This window comes from Electrona antarctica (assembly GCF_951216825.1).
Source record: "Electrona antarctica genome assembly, chromosome: 4".
Classification (NCBI taxonomy): domain Eukaryota; kingdom Metazoa; phylum Chordata; class Actinopteri; order Myctophiformes; family Myctophidae; genus Electrona; species Electrona antarctica.
Window position 1 is genome coordinate 9,623,424 of NC_136809.1, and position 21,676 is coordinate 9,645,099.

Consider the following 21,676-nt stretch of genomic DNA (forward strand, 5'->3'; position numbering starts at 1 on the left):
GGAGGGTTCAAGGTTCAAGGGTTCAAGGTTGTACTTTATTGTTACATCTTATACACTACAGGTACATAAGAGTAAAACTTATTTTTGTTTGGCTTCCCTACAGACAATGCAGCAGCATATACTGTAGATAGTATAACATTCAAACAACAAAACACAGCAAGCATAGCAAACAAAGGGATAGAATAAAGAGTGCAAGAAAGAGCACCCTCTAGGCAATTTTAATATAGGATAGTAGGCTATGTTCATAACAGTGAATTTAAGTGGTTTTGTTTGTGTCCCCTCTCTCTCTGTCTCTGTCTCTGTCTCTGTGTCTCTCTCTCTCTCTCTCTCTCTCTCTCTCTCTCTCTCTCTCTCTCTCTCTCTCTGATCAGGGACAGAGGAGTCCTTCCTGGAGGAAGAAGCTGACAGCTCAGGTAACTCCTGTGTGATCGGCTCAGAGATCTACCTGGACGTCAGCTACCTGCACTACCTGTACGACGCCCGGCGAGGCATCACCAGCTGCCTGCGCGCCTGCCAGGTCTGTAGGCCGCAGACTTTACCTTCTTAGCCACTATTCTATCCATTACTTTTTCAATTAAAGTAAATGATGGTATTTTTGAGGGCCGTTAGCCCCTCCTATGCCCAGCTTTGTGATGATTTGATTGGCTGAGCGCACGGAATGTGATGTATGATGATAAGCGCGCCCCTCACTTCACACGAGGGTGATTTTTATATTTAAGATATTATATACAACTAGAAATGCACTCTGTCGAGGTGCCAACTTGCACCTTGCACACATGGCCTACTTGTGCGCAAGCAGAGCGCGCAAGTACTGCTACTAACTAATATCTATTAGACTGATTAACCACTGAAGTGCTATTTCATACTTTGTTGTGTGTGTGAAATCACCTACTGTATATTGACATGCTCAAAGTGGGGATCCTGTTTTTTCGGAAATTGAGACATCAAGTGAATACAGCTGGGTGTTTGCCATCTTCTGTGCATTAGCTGCCCAGTAAAACAAATCAAGAAAAGATAACTAAAAAATCACACCCGTGACAACTGAGTGGTGTAAGGTCTTATATAGACTGATCAGCTCTGGTCTGACGTAATGTCTGACGTAATGAAATCACACCCGTGTGAACTGGGTGACCATAGCAACCATGCTCATTTTTTGATACGAACAGACAGACAGACAGACAGACACGTAAACTAACAAAGACAGTTGTAGGAGTGGTTTACACCACTCAAAAATAAATACAAAACAACCTATGTTTGAATGAGCCATATGGCCCAGAACGCTGTCTCTGCTGTCACAGAGAAGTCCTTTTCTGCACAATACATTTTTAAACATTTAAAAAATACCAGATCTACAAGCTCGTAGTGCGGCACTCGGTGCCACGCTATGAGCTTGTACATATGCAATTTTTCAATAGCTAAAGTACATATCCTTTAAACACCAAAAGGGGTTCCCGTCCTGAATGGGTTAAGATCGCATCAGTTTAACAGTCTTAGCATCAATCGATTATTTTATTAAATTATCAATTTGTTTTGATATAATTGATTAAATGGAAGTGTCTGTGGCACCCCTCCAGGTGTGGTCGGCACCCTACGACGGTGAGTACCCTCCTCCTGAGGACTACCAGCCTGGCGTCCTGGAGGATGTAGGGGTCAGGGGGCGACAAGTCCCCATGGTGCCCAAAATACTGCCTGCTCATCAGCATAACAAGGTTGGCATTTTCATTTCATTTCATTTTTACTTTCTGTTTTCAATTTCATTCATGAGCTTTGTATTGCTAGTTTGGTTTAGTTTAGTTTTTTTTTTTTAAGACTTAGTTTTAGTTTAGTTTGGATTAGTTTTAGTGTTGGTTTAAGGTTTTTTATTGTAAGGATTAGTCGTTAAACAAGCAAAATGTGAAAATACAGATCTACAAGCTCAGACAGGGTTGGAAACTGGCACAGCTAAATAATATTGGAAGATATGATTTCTTATATATATCCAAGATGTTAGGCTAATATGAAATACGGGCAAAGACTAAAGTAGTCTTAGTTTTGTAAACACACAATACAGTTTCGGTTAGTTATAGTCTTTTTGGAATGCAGTTAGTTAGTTAGTTAGTTTTAGTTAAGTGTACTAACCCTGCATCATAATCCTAATCATTAGCAGCAGCAGCAGCAGCCGTGTCGTCCTCCTCGGCCCAGCGCGGCCCAGACCACAGAGACGCCCCCCTCTGTCACCCAGCTGGAGCTGGAGTGGGACGACAGCTATGACGCCTGTCCCATGCAGCCCGCCAAGCAGGAGGACAGCAAGCCCCCACTGGCACCCCCTGCTGAGCCACCCAGGTACTGCTGCAAATACATGATCTGCTTAGTGATTATTAGTCTTATTATATCGATTACTTTTTTGATTAATTGAATATTGGAAAAGTGCATTTTTTATCTGTCTATTTGCCTGTGTCTATCTTCTAAGAGCTGTCTAGCTATCAATCTAAATCTGAATCAATGCGAAAAAATGTGAATAGATTTGGCAGTGGCATTGTGCAACGATTATCAATATTGTTTCCATTGTGGTCCAAAAAAAAGTGTATATCCATGTTTCTTTATTAAGTTTCTTTATTAATATTTTCACATATGAGTCAAATAAAAATAACATGAGTATTTACCCCTCTCAGAGTTCCCGCTCCGAAAGAGCCACAACCCTGGTATCTCGTACCATTAACAAAGATAAATTGAAATAAAAGGCACAATTTTGTATTCTTACTTGTGATAAATAGGCAATCGGTAAGCTCACAATGTGTGGTGAATTGGGTGCTCCCTGGTGGCTCACCTGGCACAGTGCACACATACTGAGCTTAAAGCTTAAGTACTGGCGTAGCCGACCCAGCTTGGATTCCTTCTGCATGTTCTTCCCTCTATCCTTGTTCTCTCTCTCTCTCTCTCTCTCTCTCTCTCTCGCTCTCTCTCTCTCTCTCTCTCTCTCTCTCTCTCTCTCTCTCTCTGAATACTGAATACAGCCCGAAAATGATTCCAAAATACATGGATCAGTATGACTAATGGTTGCGTCCCTCCGCGCATGCAGGCACATCCAGGAGATGAGGAGGACAGCCACCATGCTGATCAAAGGCTCCTACATCGAGGAGTCTGACTTCCAGGACGACGTCATGGTCTATAACCTGGTCGCCGAGAACGACAGCAGGGACACCGGCGAGGAGGACGACCTCGACGGGAAGCAGGTGGAGGAGGAGGAGGAGGAGGAGGAGGAGTCTCCCAAGCTGCTCAGCCTCCCAAACGGTCTCAGCCTGGCGCTCCCTTCCGCCACGTTGGAGGATAGCGGTGAGAATGGTCCGGACGCCAAGGCGACGAAAGGTCAACCAGACTGCAATTCCAACCTGCAGAGTCCCAGCAGCACTGCTGGCGGCGAGCCTGGAGAGGACCTTCTGGCTCAGTACGAGGATCTAATAAAGACCCTGAGCGCCGAGGCGGCGGCGGGCGGTGGCGGTGGCGGTGGGGGTGCTTCCGTTAAAGGGGACAGAGAGGTGGTCCGGAACCCCACCGTGGACATGGAGGAGGAGGAGATGGATTTCGGCTCCTTCTCCGTGGAGAGCCCGGAGCCGGAGAAGGTCCAGTCCCCGTTTGGGACGACGAAGCCTCGCTCGAGTGGATCCAGAAGCCATTCAGCACCGTTTACAGGTAAGCTGATTGTAAATGTTAATGTCCAACCACTTAAACCCTATATCAGGGGTGTGCAACTTTGACGATGGAGAAAGGCCACTATATTTACACACTCACTCCCTAGGGCCATATATTATACTGTCGTAGAAAAAATAGCCCATCTACGAGCTCAAAACGCATCGCGCTGCGACACGTTTTGTGCTTGTAGATCGGCTATTTTTGCTACATTCGAATTTAAATCTTGAATTTTTTTTTGCTATTTTTGAATTGGAATCCTGAAAATTAACATGTTTATGTCATTTCAAATGCCTTTAATTATACTTGTGTTGAGCATTGAGCTACTAATTTAGACTGAAGTGATTAAAGCGTGTCATGTTTGCATGTTGTGGAATTGTAACAGCTGAAACCAATATTATATCAGCATTCTGACATTATCCTGAGGGCCACATTAAGTGAAGGTGGGGGCCGCATGTGGCCCCCGGGCCGCCAGTTGCCCACCCCTGCCCTATATCCTATAACCCTCTCATCTCCATTTTCTAACTTTTTGTGTTTTTTTTCATAAATGAATGCCATAGTTGATCTGTCACACAAAAGTATCATACAGTAAGTAGCAGAGCTAAAAGCTTGAAATATGGCTCGTTTTGAGCTCGTTAGATCTGCTACTTTTGTTATTTCTGAATTTGAGCAATAGGATGCTCCGATGCTGTGTATGTAAATCCACAGATACTGTAGTTGGAACGGCAAAAGATTAAAAAAAACACAAGCCTCGTCAAGTCTCCTCCTCACCCTGTGTCTCTATACTGTAGGTCCATTTGTCAGCGTGCTGTTGTCTCGCCTGGAGAACATGTTGGAGAACTCGCTCCATGTCAACCTGCTGCTGACCGGCATCCTGGCTCAGCTGGCAGCCTACCCACAACCCCTGCTGCGCTCCTTCCTCCTCAACACCAACATGGTCTTCCAGCCCAGCGTCCGCTCCTTGTACCAGGTAACATGCTGCTGTGTGTGTGTGTGTGTGTGTGTGTGTGTGTGTGTGTGTGTGTGTGTGTGTGTGTGTGTGTGTGTGTGTGTGTGTGTGTGTGTGTGTGTGTGTGTGTGTGTGTGTGTGTGTGTGTGTGTGTGTGTGTGTGTGTGTGTGTGTGTGTGTGTGGGGGGGGGGGTGTCTCTTTCAAATGCACAATGTTCCAGACAAAATCAGGGTTAAAGAACCATTGAGGGAAACAGTCACAGAGCTGGCCAAATAAGAACCAGCAAACTGATTTTAATATTCTCTTCTCACACTTCTGGGGTCTTTTTCACGTCTACTCAGACTTTTGTGTGCTCCCCACAGCCAGTTTTTATGTTGCTTGACATGCCACACTCCTAAGCCCATTCAGCTCAAAGGAGACTGAAAACACACATGCATGGACTTACAGGACTCCTTGATCATTTTTCATTTATTTATTTATTCCGAACATGTTAAAATATAAACAAGAAAAGACAAAGTAAATATTAAAAACAAAAAAAGAAGCGTCCAAAAATAATAATAGTGATCTTTCATAATCCTTAACTTATATTTATGTTCGAAAAAGGAGTAGGAAGAAGTTTATTGAAAACGTATCAAGTCCTATATACGTATCATGTAACTCTAATGGAACTCTGGATGCCGATCTACCAAAACGCCAGCAGCTCAAGTCTTGATTTATTTAAGTTCAAGTTGTGCACCAGAGAAAAGCCCATCTACAATACAGATTGTGTATTTTCAATTATTCAGATGCCAAGAAATAGAGGGCCATTCAAACGGGAAGCGATGAGCGCACACGTTGTTGCCTGGATCAACGACAGGTCTGCTACAGGTCTTCTCAAGAGGGGTGCGACAACGCAAGCGTAAAACAAAAGAAAGCTAAACTGAATCCAGGTCTGGTGAGTCGCGGGCGTGTGCACGAGCACGCGCGCAACAAATTCACGGGACCGCGTTCACGTAAATACGCTTGTGTTGTCGCACCGCGATTTATCCGCGCAAAAACGCAGGTCTCATTGAAAATGAACTATAAGCGCGTTATATCGCTTCCCAGACAGTTTTCTGAAAAAGCTATGTTTCTATGTTTCTATGTCGATTTTTCAAAAATAGCAGACCTACAAGCTCGTAGCGCGCCACTCGGTGGCGCGCTACGAGCTTGTAGGTCTGCTTGTAGGTCTGCTTGTAGGTCTGCTAAAGCATAACATAATGCTAACACCAAAAGGGGTTCCCGCCCAAAATGGGTTAAGGCTTCAGCTGCTGTGACGTGAGACGGGATGTCGGAACGCAGTGAAATCAGAGCATGGTATCACTGTTCAACATCTCCTCACTAACGTGTTAGTGTTTTCTTCCATCTGCTGGCTTCATCTATAATTGATCCACAGAGCTTGGATGCTGACAATCACACTAATGAGAGTGGCTGGGCTGTGAGAGCAGAGCTCGGGTTTAACTAGAGGACAGCAGCCATACTTTGTTTCATTGGAACCTCTTCCTTTTTTGTTCTCTAATTCTTAGTTATTATTATAGATTATAATTATATTGTATACACATATATCATGATTATCCTTATTTACATTTCATATTATTTTCTTTTCTTCTCAACTTTTTTTTAAATTATTTTTTCAGCCCACTGCTTTGAACACTAGGTTTTGTTTGTTGGTCTGTTTGGCAAAGGGGAAAAAAAAAGTGCATTAGAAACTGAATGTACATCACTGAAGCGGTCATAATATTTGATATATGAATGAAAAAAAAGAGACCTTCTAGATTAAAATAATCATATTATTTACATCGAGCAGGGTTGCGGGGACATTAGTGATGGGAATTGTCATTCTTTTCAGTGTACTGATTCATTCATGCAGCACGGTTCACCAAAAGGTTGTATTCAAATGATTCGTCCACCAGTTCATTGGGTGATCATGGCTTGAGTTCCACCTGCGTTAAGTAAGTAGTCACTCGTGGACCTGAAAACCAGGCCGACTGGATCAGCCAGCACAACACTTTCAATGGACCGTCCCCTCAGGCTGTGGGATTTAGACTCCAGGCACACGCACTACTGTGTCACGCACTCGAAATAGGCGTCGTATTTCAATAATGTAAACATGTCTATTTGATTGATGAATGGCCCGAACTACATAGACCACTCATCTGATGTGCTGCGCCTGCTTGTCAGCAGCCTGATACAATAGATTCGATTTTTTTACTTAAAATGAATATCGCTGAATCTTCAGAAAAAAATGTTAAAGGCCAATCAATCAGCTGAGCTGAAATCTGAAATACAATGACATGACACTCTCTCTCTTCCTGTGTGTGTGTGTGTGTGTGTGTGTGTGTGTGTGTGTGTGTGTGTGTGTGTGTGCGTGTGCGTGTGCGTGTGCGTGTGCGTGTGCGTGCGCGTGTGCGCAGGTCCTAGCTTCCATAAAGAACCAGATAGAAGGCGTGTGTGTGACCAAAAAGGACTTCCCAGAGATGATCACAGCTGCACAGCACTGGCTCCTGGCTAGAGAGACCTCTGCTGGAGCACATGGTGAGGAGCAACTCACTCTAATCCACCACTCAACTGTGTTGAAAGTGCTTAAAGCTGCTATAAGCATTAAGCAATAATATTATGTCAAGATATGAATGACCTTTTTATTTTTTATTTTTTTGGTATTCAGACAGCCAGCAATGGGCAGAACGCTCCCAAAAAGAATTTAGTCTCTGTGACACATCTAGGGGCCGCAATCTGCATTCAAATATGTTCCTAGAAGCCCCCCTCCCCCCAATTTTTTTTTTTAAAACATTATGGTAATTATCAGAACATGGAGGCATATTTTTCAGTAAAACTGGTGGTATTAGGGCTTGTTTGTTTGTGTGTGCCTCGACGGAGTGGGCCACTAGAGTATGTGCGTGTCGGTAGTGGTGGGCTGGTCTGGGCCAAATGTCAGGGCCGGATTTTTGACCCAGTCCAGCCCTGAATGTAACCATTGACGAAAAGTATTAACCATTGATGGAAAGTATTAACAAGAGCTTGTGACTAAATAATAACTACACTGGATCCATTTGAACACAGTTTATTTGTTTTTTCCATCTAATGAAAAGCAACAGTTTTGGACATACAAAGTTTCCACCAGACAGCGACAAATGTACATTTAAGTTGCGTATTTGCTTTATTGTCTTTACGTTGCTAACTTGCTGACATACGTTGCTGTGTGTGAAATGGCGACAAGAGCTGATCTACAAGCTCACAACGTATCGCAGTGTTATACTACCAGTATCTCCATTATTCCAACGTTTAGTTTTTTATTTCTGTGAATTAATGCCCTACTTGATCATACTACAGCTTCACACAAAAACACCCAAGGTAACAGATCTTGTTTCATAGATCTTGTTTGTTTTGTAGATAGGCTAACTTTGCTATTTTTGAATGTGAATCCTGAAAAGTAACAATTTTGGGTTTCCACCCGACAACAAACGATATCCGCTATGTTTATTCATGTCCAAGTGTTTTGAGTAAGGTGCATTTTCGTTTCACAAACTCAAATTGCAGGTTTTACTTCATTGCTTACAAATGGAATGCATTTTATTTCATATTCCATTGGTTTGTCAAGGCCTAAAGCCAAGGTTCTGCATTGATCTTGCTTGGAAAAGCAATTGGCTAATGAAATGTTGACTTCATAGTGTTCTGATTCATGAAACTCTTGAATGGGTTCTTGTTTTCCCATTCCAACTTCATTATTCCCTGTATGAGAATCATCCTCGAGCCACATCTGTTACTCTGCACAGACTTTTTAATATGTTTTTGAAGCTTTTTCCAAATAGAAATACATCTTTTGGCCCCCTCATTCTCACTATCAAATGCTACGGATGGAAAAAAGCAACAATCTACTATCAGATCTGTTTGGTTCCTATGAGCACAATAATAAATTCTACTTGATCTGGTTTTGATCAAGTGGAATTGCTGTTGCTGAAACAACCAGATATAAAACAAAATACTAATATATAGAAAAAAGACTGGATTTACTAAGAAGGCTAATTAAAGGAATTTTCAAGCGGGTGAACAGAATCTTTATTCCTTTCTTGTAAGGTTTGTCTTGATATTAGAAACGGCTACTTGAGGTCGTTGTTTAGTGATTCTGATTGTAATGTTTTGCTAAAGATATCTCATTGATGTGACACTCATGGCGTTGACAACGTGCACACACAATATTCTTTTAGTAACACTTTTATAAAATGGAAATAACTAATGCCTAAATGTATGCTCTGGCTCGTGATGCATTGAAACTAGCCGATCTACAAACTGAAAACGTGCCGCGAATGAGGCGCGTGGGCGCTTTATTTAGTTAGTATGATCGATCAAGTAGGGCGTTTATTTAGGTCGTTAAAAAATCTGGAGATAAGAGGTTTCTGCCCGAGAGCAACGATACCCAACTTGGAACGTTTTTTATTCAATGTCAATAAATATATCTATATATTCTTTCAGATAAAAGCCCTGGCCATCACAGAGGTTCCGGCCATGGGGAAGGGCCATTGATGTTGCAGAGTTCACCCCCGCCACCACAACCTAAGACCATCTCTCTGGCTCGCACCGACGTCTTCGCCACCGTCCTCTTCACGGAGTTCCTCAAAGAGCTGGCGGCCATTGCTCAGGAGCACTCCATATTATCATACATTCCAATGGAGGAGTGACGGCATCCCACAGGGCTCTGCCATGGGTCCCCCTTTGATACAAAAACAAACAAACAAACAAACACATTTTTAAAGAACTATTTTTAAGACATTGTTTGTTTTGCCCGCTTGAGTTGGCGAGACTTGGGGATTGCATTGTCTGTCTCTCCACGTGCGCGCACATGTTTGTGTGTGTGTGATCTGGTCTGGAAAATGTCATTGGGCAGAAGCCCCCCGGCGTCATTATCGTGGCGCCACTGGCAGCCCTTTGCGTTACCACATTGACGCCGAAGTAATGTGACCCATGGTGACTGAATACCTGTTGTGTACCATGTACATGGCAGTGAAAACGATGCTGGTGCTCTGACAGAAGTGGCTTTGAGCCCTGCGAGACGGTGGTCACCTTATTTCGGTGAGTCACCGAAGACTGGACTATGGATATGCCTTAAGTGTCCACCTGGAGTCAACAACATCCGCATTCCGTTGTCGTTAACATGGTATACAAAAGTGTATGTAATTGGATTCAGCCTCGTCTGTATCTTATATTTTCCGACACTACTTGATGAAGAATGAACCTTGGGTATCAATTTATTTCTACAGCTATTTTTAGGTAACTTTTAAAACAAAGAGAATATATATAATATATTTTTCCAAGATAATCAGTGGGCCTTAGCAGAGTACATATTTTAGCCTAAATGTATTTTCCTTTTTAACTGCAATACTGTTGGATGTTCTTGGCACTTGCCTTGTATACATCCAAGCACGACGTTCCAGATATTCAGCAGGAGAATACTGACCTACTCCATGATATTTGAATGACCAGCATTTTGAACGCGGCCGCTTCAATATCGGTCAATAAACCAAAGACACGAATGGAACCTTGGAACTGTGGGAAGTTAAAAAGAATATCTGAGTAATCATCTTCCCTGTCTTCTGTCCTTATCGGTTTGACTTTTCCTTCAAATACCAGCTAGATAGAAGGTCCTGGGTTTGATTCCCGCTGGGGACGCTGTGTGTGCTGGCGGCGTGTTCTCTCCTCCGTGTCATCAGTGCCCATACCGCAGGTGGGGTTGGCGAAAGGGCCTTTCTGTGGAGTTTGCATGTTCTCCCTCACAAAAAACATGCAGTAATCCTGGTCTCTAAACTGCCTGATGGAGGGGAAAGGAACTGGTTGGAATAACGTGTTCCTTCCACGCGCTACGTCCAACCGGGGAAACTCCCCCCTGTCAGGTGTAAAGAAGCAGCTTGGACGCTCATGCATTGAAGGAAGCATGAGGTCAGTCCGTTGCTCTCCCCAGGTTGGCGGAGGGTGTGTAGATCCCAGGATCACATTCGATATTTGACACGGGTGAAAATGGGTTGCAAAATCGTGGGATAAAATTTAAAAAAAGAAAAGAAAAGAAAAAGAAATACCAGGCCTTCTTGTCTGAATGTCTTCTCAACAACCAGCTGTGACTACGATGTCCAAAACTCAAATGTGGTACTACAATATACTGTATAAGGTGGTACTACAATATGTAACACTAATAGTGTATAAGGTTGGTACTACCATACTGTATGTAACACTGCTAGTGTATATTATGTGGCCTTTCTCGAGTGTTGCTGCCTTGTCGATGCCACAAGACAGTGGTTCTCAAACTGTTTCATGTATAAAAAAACAAGAAAAAACGAGAGAAATTTGATGCTATGTTAACTACTTTTGCTGGGAACACCCTCAAGGACCCCTGGGGGTCCCCAGTGCCCCTCTTTGAGAACCACTGCCATAGGATTGTGTGCTCAACAGAACCGTCGTGTGGAGACGGTGTTCCCATGTTGCTCTGTGAGGTTGGGCCTTTGAAAGTGCAGCACAATCTGTGTTCTGACTGTTAACAGAGTTCTTATTGGAGTAATGTTTGCACAGGTGGCATTGTCATTTTCACTTACACAGGTAGACACATTAAAGGTACGGTAGTTTATTTTTTTTATATTGTTTGGTTTAAACATGTTTATTTCCTGTTAAAAAGTGAAATGTCTATATTCTGATAATCAGAATGTATAGAAAGGGTACATTTGCAGGTGGGTTGCCAGTTTCATCCAGTCAGGAGAGAGTACTCATTTATCAGCTTCAATTTTATAGTGTTTCAGTTCCAAGTGGGTTTGAATGATCACATTCTTTGTTCATCACTTTACAATTCCACTTGTTAATCCTGTATCCTTTATGAGGAAACGGGGTAGGCCGAGAAACAGCTGGAGACGTTCCACTCTCCAAGATCTAAAGAATATTGGAATGAGCTGGCAGGAAACAAAAGCCCAGAAAAGAGTGAGATGGAGAGCTCTGGTGAACGCCCTATATGCCCCTCGACGTGGTAAAGAGGATTACGTCAAGTAAGTCTCCTGATTAGATCAAATTGGTATCCTAACCTGAAAATGCCTTTGCAAAGATTACTATCAGAATATAGAGTCATTTATCCACTTATTTGACAACAACAAAATCACTTACAGGAGGTTACAGCACCTTTCATTTTAGCACATTGACAATGTACACATACCTGTTAAATCACTCTTTTTGTTGTTGTGCAGAATGCAAATCATATTTATTGTGTCTTTAAGGTTCTTATAAGTCATGAAATGAGGTTTCAAGATATCTTTTTTTTTAATGTATATGATGTTTGCATATGACTTGTTCAGAATCAGAACTGTACCTCAGGAGCTTCTGAATGTAGGCTACACAGCTTTCCTACAGCCTTTAGTGAACTTGCTTTCCCACAATGCATCACGGGAAGAATCACAGATTTCACATGTCACAACCAAGGACTGTCTAAAGAGGACGAGACGCGAAGACCGTACGGGCAACGCCATGTTGCTCCATGGTGCTCCATGGAAGGAAAGAAACATGCGCAGTTGAGACCAGGAAGCTGAACGCGGAAGTGTTGGCTGCATATAGCCCATTGCGGATGTTTCTTTCCTTCCATGGAGCACCATAAGCAACATGGCGTCGCCCGTACGGTCTTCGCGTCTCGTCCTCTTTAGACAGTCCTTGGTCACAACCAGGATGTTTCTTAGTGTTGTACTATTTCACCTTAACTTAGTACCGCTTTATAACATATATCAGTGGTTCTCAAACAATGGGTTGGGAGGGACCGCGTTTTATCCACTTATCCACACTCCAATTGTATCCCTATATTTTAAAATATATATTTAAAAAAAATACAAATATTTTTTTAAGAATTCGAGATATTTATAGAATTAGAATAATACATACATAAAAAAAATAAAAAAAAGAGAAATAGTGAAAATACCAGGATTAAGATTGTAGTTAATAAGCTTTTCAGAAAAACGCGTCCAGTCTGCAAGGACCTTTAAGTGTTTAATTCATTATATCATTGTAAGTTTGGGTCCCGGAAAGACATCAAATGTACCTTTTGGTTCTTGAGCTGCACAGTTTGGGAACCACAGATGTGTATTATACACACTATGTAAACACATATTTCAAGGAAGTATAGCACTCTATGCAATGTTTTTGATATTTCAGGTATTTCACATAGCGGTTACATATTTCCTGATGGACAGGGGTATTTATGTAGGGTATTTAAAGGGGTATTTTTTTTCCATTTCGAGAAAGTTTCTATTGCCATATTTTCGGTAAGGTTGTGCTACAGATGTTCTCATGTTATTTTTTCATCACTGTCCTTTTGAATAGAGAGCATTTAAACCTTTGTACTAAATGTTCTTAGCGATGTTCAGTTCTAAAGCAGTGACCGTTGCATCTCACATTTCTTATTTTGAGGGTTAAAGACTGTTCTGGTTAAACTTGCCTTTACTTCAGTCCAGAAACTGGACATGAGTGTTTCTGTCAAGTACACTTTGTTACATGAAGCGGTGCAGTTGTATGAGATGCTTCTTGTTCATGCCTCTACCACAGCAGTTTACTACGATTAAATACTAGGGATGCACCCATGTGTCGGCCACGCATCGGTATCCGCCGATATTTGCCGTTATCGATCAATATCGGTATCGGCAAATAAAACTGACCTTAACCAACGGCAGTAGCGGACATTTATCTGTTGTTGATAAGCAAACATTTTGCATTGGCTACGTTGGAGTGTTTGTTATCTGCAGCCTACCAAGCTGTAGATTCTGAACATTTATTTCTTGTGAAGATTGTACTCGTTTCCCTGGCACACAAGGGGGACATAAAAACAACACAAACTAAATAAACATGTGTCAGTATCGGCTAAATTGTTATTTTAAACATTGGTATCGGTATCGGCCAAGAATTTCCATATCGCTGCATCCCTATTAAATACCTATAATTTAATGCATCAGATTTGTTCTTTTTTTTTTTTAGATCGTATATGCACAGGAATGAATTAAACAATCCTACAACTACTGTTCTTGGGAAGGTTGTATAATTTTGTTTCAAGTCAAACTTGGCTATTTGGGGGTGTTTTTCCCTTCAGTCTGTTCCCCTGGAATACATATTCACATATTCACCGGGGGGGGGGTGGGCGGGCCGGTTCCGGCGTGCCGCCCCGCGTCCGAAACGGCTGAGAAATTAGAAATGTGGGGGTCCCTGTACTGTACTGTACTGTACTGTACTGTACTGTACTGTACTGTACTGTACTGTCACTGCACTGCACTGGCACACCCAAAATCATCATATATACAGTTAACATGTGCGTGTGTGTTTGTGTGTGCGTTAGGTTGCGCACAGGTGGTGAAAAACAACCATGCTGTTTTTGTGCTCAGACCCAGGCAGCCAGCCAGCCAGACCCAGGCAGCCAGCCAGCCAGCCACACACATAGTGCTCAGACCCAGGCAGCCAGCCAGCCAGCCACACACATAGTGCTCAGACCCAGGCAGCCAGCCACACACATAGCTCCGTAAGGGAGTGGTTGCACCACTCAAAAAGTTAGAACATGGACCTTCCCTTACTGTTGTGCCAGTCTGGACTGATATGAACCAACACTTCCTTCTCAGATACATGATACAGTACTGTGTACGTTGTTGCATCACAGCACAGTGTTGTCTGGCACTGTGGTTTATGAAAAGCTTCAAGTTGGCATGCAGGTTGGAAACCACATTTTAGGACCAGTTTGTGTCACTATTGTTATTCCAAAGATACGGTTACATCCTGTTCTCACACCTCGTAGGCTCACATTTCCATCCCCAGACACAACCAGGTTGATGTGACATGGTTTGTCACTGGTGTTTTGAGACACAAAGGCAACAACTTCTTCCAATAAAGGTAGCTAATGTGCAATGGAAAATGGATGTACATAATTATTACTGCTATTGGGGCATGGTCATGCCACACTTTTCCTCTACCTATGAGCCAATGCATTTCAATGGGAATGGTGCGGTTTGCTGCCATTTGCAGATTTCTGCTCCATTCCCATTGAAATGCATAGGCAGAATCCACCCCATAGGTAGAATAAAAGTGCGGTGTTCACCGTGCCCTAACACAGATTATTCCAAGACCATTGTCAGAATTCAATTTCCACACTTAATAGTTTGTTTTTCCCTAACGCCTGCTCCCTGTGGTCTTGGGTTGGGAGGGACTGTGTGTTCTGTGGTAATTGAGTGAACAACAATAAAAGCCTCTGGCAGACTTTTTATCCGTGGAGGCCTTTGTTCAAATCTAGGTTTGTCTGTGGAGATAGGAGATCCATGTGAAAACTCTCTTTTCATACTGAGCAGCTGGTTACTTATTATTGTACTGCACCATGAGCACCATGTACTGGGGCGGCGGTGGCTCAGGGGTAGAGTGCCTGGATGGTAACCGTAAGGTTGCCAGTTCGAACCCGGGCTCCCCCAGAGTTACTGTCGAAGGGTCCTTGAGCAAGACACTGAACCCCTAATTGCTCCCGATGTGCTGGTTGGTGCCTTGCATGGTTTCCGCTGCCATCGGTGTATGAATGTGTGTGTGAATGGGTGAATGTAATGCACAATCTCTGTAAAGCGCCTTGGATAAAGGCGCTATATAAATGCACCATTTTGCCATTTACCATTTATACTGCCTTTCTACAGGTCAGGTCAGGACAAGCAGACAGACATGTATGTATTTGATAGATCTAAAGGTCATTCCATGTAGACATCTACCAGTATTTGACAGATCTACAAGCCATTCCAGATATAATTGTATTTCTTAGAATCGGATCTGGGAACTCATCGTCTTATTACAATGAATTCACGGAATCTCTGTACCGTACGTTGCGTATGTCTGTAATCAACGTATCTCGAGTCGAGAACCATTTGACTGATCGACTTAAAATTCGCCAAACACGTCACGGACGACCCGAGGGAATGCCTTCCTAAACCGCCAACTACTGTAGTATCATGTCTGTATCATGGACATGGTCAGTAGCATCATGTCTGTATCATGTCAGTAGCATCCTGTCTGTATCATGTCAGCATCATAAATGGTAAATTTATATAGCACCTTTATCCAAGGCGCTTTACATAGATGTATTACATTCACCCATTCACACACACATTCATACACCGATTGCAGCGGAAGCCATGCAAGGTACCAACCAGCACATCGGGAGCAATTTGGGGTTCAGTGTCTTGCCCAAGGACACTTCGACATGTAGCCAGGAGGAGCCGGGATTTGAACCGCCGACCCATGGATCATTGGACGACCTGCTCTACCTCTTGAGCCACAGTCGCCCATGGTCAGTATCATGTCAGTAGCATCATGTCAGTATCCTGGTCTGTATCATATGGTCAGTATCATGTCTGTGAAGAGGAAGAACATCCGCACACCAGTTTGTAGAGCTCCGAGACTTACTTTATTTTAAGGCAACAAATTGCAACGTTTCGACCGACTAGGTCTTCATCAGGCAAATTATTAGTTATTTGCCTGATGAGTCGGTCGAAACGTTGCAATTTGTTGCCTTAAAATAAAGTAAGTCTCGGAGCTCTACAAACTGGTGTGCGGATGTTCTTCCTCTTCCTTGATGCCTGACATCCAGCACATCAGTTTTATGTCTCAGTCACAGTCAATATGTCTGGATAAAATGTGTACTTGAATATATTAAACTGACTTTTGTTTCTGGATCACAGGAACGTTTGTATCTGACTAGTAGTATAGTATGTATGTAGACAGTATGGCTGTGGTCAAATGACCACAATGGAAATCCAAATATGTACACATGTTCATACTGTAGGCTACAGTGCATGCATTTTTTGTTAAACATATCAAAAGTACGTAACTACATTCTTCTAAAATATATGCTTCATACAGTATATATTTTCCCTCAATACAATACCAAATGTACTCTTCTTCACTCTTCAAACCAATATGCAAAGTTGCAGACACACTTTTATGAATTATTGCTTTGCCCCAGGGCTTCATTAATTATTGTTTTTAATTTTATTAGAATATCTAGAACAAAACGTAACCCTTTCCTGAATAAGTGACCATAACATCAATCCGAACCCTATTTTATGATTCAAACAGTTAGCCTGGCTTGGGGATTCACTGAAGATTCTTCATATGCGGGGAAGAATCTTCAGTGAATCCCCGCTATGAGGCTGGCCAAGCCAGGCTATCAAACAGTAGCATCTCAACCACTTTGTTACACAGCTACACCAATAATCTATGTTGACATTAACCATCCATGTCTGTAAATTTCACCCTGTCGGCCATTCTGTTACACTCCTGCAACATTCCTCGTTTCATCCAATCTTCTTTGCTCAGTATCTAGCTATAAATCAGATGATAATCTGATCTAAAAAAAAAAAAAAAAGTGTCATTAAATCTAATTATAAGCTGTGCCCCAGCAAACATTAAAGTCAGTGTGGGAATCTCAAATCGTAATTAAACTCTTCAGTTAATAGCAATTACATATTTAATTATGACATAGTACGTCTTTAATCAGCAGGAGGCTGTCATCCATTCATGCATGGACAACCAACCATTTTCCTCAAGCTAACCTGAGGGTCACACCTAAGCTTCCAGGGCCCATTTTATTATAGTTCATTAATTACTGTTGAGAATGTTACATGACATCGCTGTTGGGCAGAACCCTCTTATCGGAATGTTTCAACAGGTTTTTTTTGTAAATGAATGCCCAACTTGATCATACTACAGCGTCACACAAAAGCATCAAAACTAGCAGATCGAGCTTGTAGATCTGCTACTTTTGAATTTGAATCATGAAAAAAATCCTGACTATTAATTGCTTAGGACAAGTAGCTACCATAAAACTCCTTGAAGATACAATGTAAAACCTCTCTGTAAATGTTCAGTGTTGTTAAACTCATTTAAACTAGGAATGATGCTGTACACACTCTAACCACAAGAGGGAGCTCATGGATCACTGTCAGTCCTCAGAGCTGTAGAGACTACAATGGAACTCTCTTGTGTAGCTAAAATCTGAAATAGATTCCACAGCAGTTGCTTTATGTATTAATAGATCAAGTTGGAGATTCTGAAACTGGGCCGAAGTGGCTGAGTCACTGAGTCAGTGTAAACTGTAGATCCCTCATCTCGACATCCATCCACTGAACAGGTGCTTTCCACTCTCCGATTTAAGCCTAATTTATAACGACAGTAAAAACAGTGTTGCTTGCCGTTAAGAACAGATCTAAAAGCCAACCTCTGCATCAGCTCAACAAGGGACGAGCAACATGGGGATAACTTTTCTTCTCAATGTTATTGAGACACACACACACACAAGAAGACAGCAGGTTGAACTGGAGGCACCTTTACTTCAGGAAGAAGTCAGTAACAAAACAACGACAGGCAGTGACACTCCATTAATTAAACATCTGGTTCTAAAAAAAATAAAATAACTAAATGCTCCCTATTGCATTCCACGACTTAGAATGTTCAGGATTTGAGGTCATCTGCTGCAGTGGATTTAATTTACAAGATTAAGATCATCACTCTTAGCTTCATTCATACTTGGTTGTGTACCAGCATCTGTCACCAAAAGTAGCAGATCTACAAGCTCAGTATGTGTTGCAGTGAGCTTGCAGATGCGATATTTCTATTTGGTTTCAGTGATACTGGCAGGCAAACAAAGTATAAATAGAGCCTTACCACTCATTGGAATCATCTTGAGAGTAGATGAAGTGCTCAGTGTGAATGTCCTCTTTCGTGAAAACCTTCTTTTTCCTCCCCGACAACAAAAACTGAAAAATCTAACAATACTCAGGGGGAAAACGTGAACATCAATGAGCGACCACATTAAAAGTGATGGAGAGGAAAGTAAACTACAGATTCCACTCATGTGCGCTTCCTACTGTTCATTTTACAGCAGCTAAAACAATATGAACAGTGAACATAAGAACAATGAACATCTTTAGCTTATCTGAGCACAGATGGCAGATACAGCAGTACTTATCAACCAATATTAATTTGTCCATGAAGTGAACATTCAGACATCTTGAACATGTGCTTTCCATTATTTGAGTTAAGCCTAATTTATAACTCCACAGTGTTGCTTGCCGTCAAGAACATATCTAAGAGCTGATTGGCTGGACAAGGGACGCCGTTGTGCGAGTAGCAGCTTAAGAGCAACGTAGGGCTAATTTTTCTTTTTCTCAATGTACTCCATTGTACAATGGTTTGGCGTGCCAATACCAGATATACAAGCTCACAGACTTGTAGATCGGACAAAGTATAAATCGAACTCAAAACAGGTTTCGTCTCGTCGCAAATCTCCGGTCCGAGCTAGGCTTTTTTTAGTCTTTGTATTCGGTGTACTTTTTGGCGGAGCCTTGCACCTTGCTGGCGGGGTACTTCAGCCGGTTGAGGGCCATCTTGCGCAGGACAGCTTGCGGCAGGTCAACGTGGCATTTCTCCGCCAGCTCTACCAGGTAGATCATGACGTCGCTCAGCTCGTGGGCCAGCTGCTCCCGCTCCGAGTCCGTCCAGCCGGGCAGACCCTCAGCCACCTCCCCCCGCCACTGGAAGAGCTCCGACACCTCGCCCACCTCGCCCACCATGGCCAGCAGCAGGTTGCGGGGCTGGTGGAACTGGTTCCAGTCCCTCTCGTCCGTGAACTCTGCCTGCATCCGCCGGATATCCTCCAGCGTGGGTTGGCCGGTGAAGGTGAATCTCTGGGCGGGTCCGGTTCCGTTCTGCACACAGTGGGGGGAGGGAACCTCAGTTTAGTGGCTGGGCGTAATGGACAAACTCAAATATCACAATGGATTTAAACAAAAATACCTCAATATCAATATTCAGATTATGTTGTAGGATCACTAGTGTATGCTTACACTACATATTTACACAACAAACAAACTAAATTTACACAATATGTTTGAGAAATAATATTAAACTTTTGATTGTACTTCCTTCAATCAATCAAGCCTATATATAAATTAACTGAGTGCATAAAGACAAACAACAGCTAGAAGTCAAGCAAGTCTGAAAACTACATAATTTCACTGTAAAACTGCTATCAAGAACGATTTTGATGTAAGACATTATATGTAGCCCCTCTCGGAACCCTCGTAAAAGGTTGGAGTAAACATCCAAATGTCAGAAACCTTTTACGAGGGTTCCAAGAGGGGCTAGACATGATGTAGCCCTGAAACATGACTGCCATGATAATCATCATGTTTCAGGGCTAGACATTATGTTACTCAGACTGTCTGCAGCTCCTTTAAAACCATGAAGAGGTCTCATTTGTGCCAATATCATATTACTTCTCAGCCCTGCCATATCTATCTGTGGCCTCGGCTATAACAACATGATATATTGGTAAATAGACAGTAAATACCTCAGTTGCACTGCTCACTTTATGCTTGTTGAGAGCTTCTTCCGTGGTGTGGTTGTTGGAGGGTTGACTTGACAACACGCCGTTCAGAGCGTGGACATCTTCACCGTTCGTCGCCATCCCGTTTTGTTGATGTTAACACTTAAAATGAACGTAAATCTTAAAAGTAGTTGTGAAAAGCCTGCTGTAAACTTAAAGTAAACAACGCGCTTCAAGATCACCACGCGAAGAAGTCCCGCCACTAGTCCAGAGGAGGAAATGACGTCCCGGCGTCTGAAGAAGAAACTGGTTACCAGTGTTGCCATGTCAGCTCCTTATAAGCGAATTTGGGCTTGTTTTTCATGTAAAGTTGCTTACACATTTTGGTAGTTGAGGGTTGTGTTTTATTTTGTATTTTTTTGCTTGGTTCCTGTTGGTTACATTTTCAAGTCAAGGACCCCCACATTAATATATATTTGTGATTTGTCTGCGCCCCCCCCATCTGAAAACATGTTGGCATGCCAGTAACCCCTATACAAGATTTGTGAAGGGTTGTGATTATTATTATTTTTTAATTGCAGATCTACAAGCTCACAACGCGTCGCGAGCTTGTAGATCTGCTATTTTCAAATAGCCTATGCATGAATTTACATGAAATAGTGCCCGATTCTTTTGAACTTGTTTTCATAGACCTGGTCGCTTGTTTCTCTCAGACAATCTGGCAACACTGCTGGTTACGTTATGACGGAGGATGCTCTGATTAGTCTGGTCTTTGTAGTTCTGTATTATGACATTCTATCACCGAGCTCGCCCAAATAAACTTCATCCCCCATAATCCTCCACGACAGCAGCCGCTATCGGCAACAAACATGGCAGCCTCCTCTGGAGTTCTGCTTCTCTCTAACATCAACAAACCAATGTCGTTTTATCCTATAACTAGCTTTAATAAATATACATTACACAGTCTGTGCGTCGTCAGGCTAATAGGCACGTGCGTTCCACGATGCAAAAGTCAACCACAGCTGAAAAGAAAAAGGTACAGTACAATGTGTATTGTGTATACTATAAAGTTGACTGCACTGCACAGTCTGGCTGTTAGAAGTGCATCTGTGACTTGGTTGATTGATTGAATACTTTAATGTCTTTATTAACAGTTTGCCAATAGTACAGTGGTACGATTTTTACAATGATTGCTAAAAGGATACCACAAAAAGGGACTTGTTTCCATTGTGGTCCTCACTGTGAGATGTAGCCGCAATTTGCAACTCTAGATTTTTTTATAATGGGATGAATCTAGAGTTGCAATACCCTCCATTGACTCCCCACTCATCATTTTGCGTTTGCGATCTGCTCGTCTTAAACGACGTTAAACTCACCAACATTGCAGCTGTAGTCCAAGCTTGAATTATTCTCTTTCAATCTGCAAAGCTTGTTTTTCATAAAAATCCCCCGTAGACATGTTATGAGCTACTTTCTGTCAAGAAGAAGAAATGTTGGAGTTTGGAAGCACTCGTTTTTATTAAGGGGTCGCGCTGCTGCCTCCTGCATTATGTGCAAATGCGAAACAGATGCATGCAGGGACGTTCAGTGACTTACGACGAGCGCTTCCAAACTCCAGCACTTAGAAAAAGAATCACTTGCACAGAATTTCTTGACAGAAAGTAGCTCATAACATGTCTACGGGGGATTTATA

The 21,676-nt window shown here is 42.4% G+C and overlaps 3 protein-coding genes across 5 annotated transcripts in view; 2 read left to right on the forward strand and 1 right to left on the reverse strand.

Annotated features, from left to right (window-relative positions):
* The window catches only part of fhip1aa (FHF complex subunit HOOK interacting protein 1Aa), an 82,672-nt gene extending 72,558 nt beyond the window's left edge, over positions 1-10,114 (forward strand). Inside the window, exons 10-16 of the mRNA XM_079500187.1 lie at positions 372-517; positions 1,575-1,709; positions 2,144-2,322; positions 3,059-3,669; positions 4,458-4,636; positions 7,049-7,169; positions 9,105-10,114. Coding sequence (XP_079356313.1) covers positions 372-517; positions 1,575-1,709; positions 2,144-2,322; positions 3,059-3,669; positions 4,458-4,636; positions 7,049-7,169; positions 9,105-9,310 — 1,577 coding nt within the window. The 3' untranslated portion in view covers positions 9,311-10,114. The remainder of the gene's footprint in view (positions 1-371; positions 518-1,574; positions 1,710-2,143; positions 2,323-3,058; positions 3,670-4,457; positions 4,637-7,048; positions 7,170-9,104) is intronic.
* A 7,852-nt stretch (positions 10,115-17,966) lies between these two features.
* On the reverse strand, positions 17,967-20,277 carry dctpp1 (dCTP pyrophosphatase 1). The gene is made up of 2 exons (XM_079498895.1): positions 20,008-20,277; positions 17,967-19,363 (listed from the first exon to the last, which is right to left on the reverse strand). The coding sequence occupies exons 1-2, from the start codon at positions 20,122-20,124 to the stop codon at positions 18,965-18,967; spliced, it is 516 nt and encodes a 171-aa protein (XP_079355021.1). The 5' UTR covers positions 20,125-20,277; the 3' UTR covers positions 17,967-18,964.
* Positions 20,278-20,840: 563 nt separating this feature from the next.
* The window catches only part of gatb (glutamyl-tRNA(Gln) amidotransferase, subunit B), a 56,315-nt gene continuing 55,479 nt past the window's right edge, over positions 20,841-21,676 (forward strand). For all 3 annotated transcript variants that reach the window (XM_079500089.1, XM_079500090.1, XM_079500091.1), the window contains exon 1: positions 20,841-21,019. In XM_079500089.1, coding sequence (XP_079356215.1) covers positions 20,853-21,019 — 167 coding nt within the window. In that variant the 5' untranslated portion in view covers positions 20,841-20,852. The remainder of the gene's footprint in view (positions 21,020-21,676) is intronic.

Excerpts from the sequence above, each read along its gene's own strand:
- dctpp1 (XM_079498895.1), bottom strand. The coding sequence starts at position 20,124 with ATGGCGACGAACGGTGAAGATGTCCACGCTCTGAACGGCGTGTTGTCA. Across the intron at positions 19,364-20,007 it reads AAGTGAGCAGTGCAACTGAG|AACGGAACCGGACCCGCCCA; the intron begins GTATTTACTGTC and ends CACTGTGTGCAG.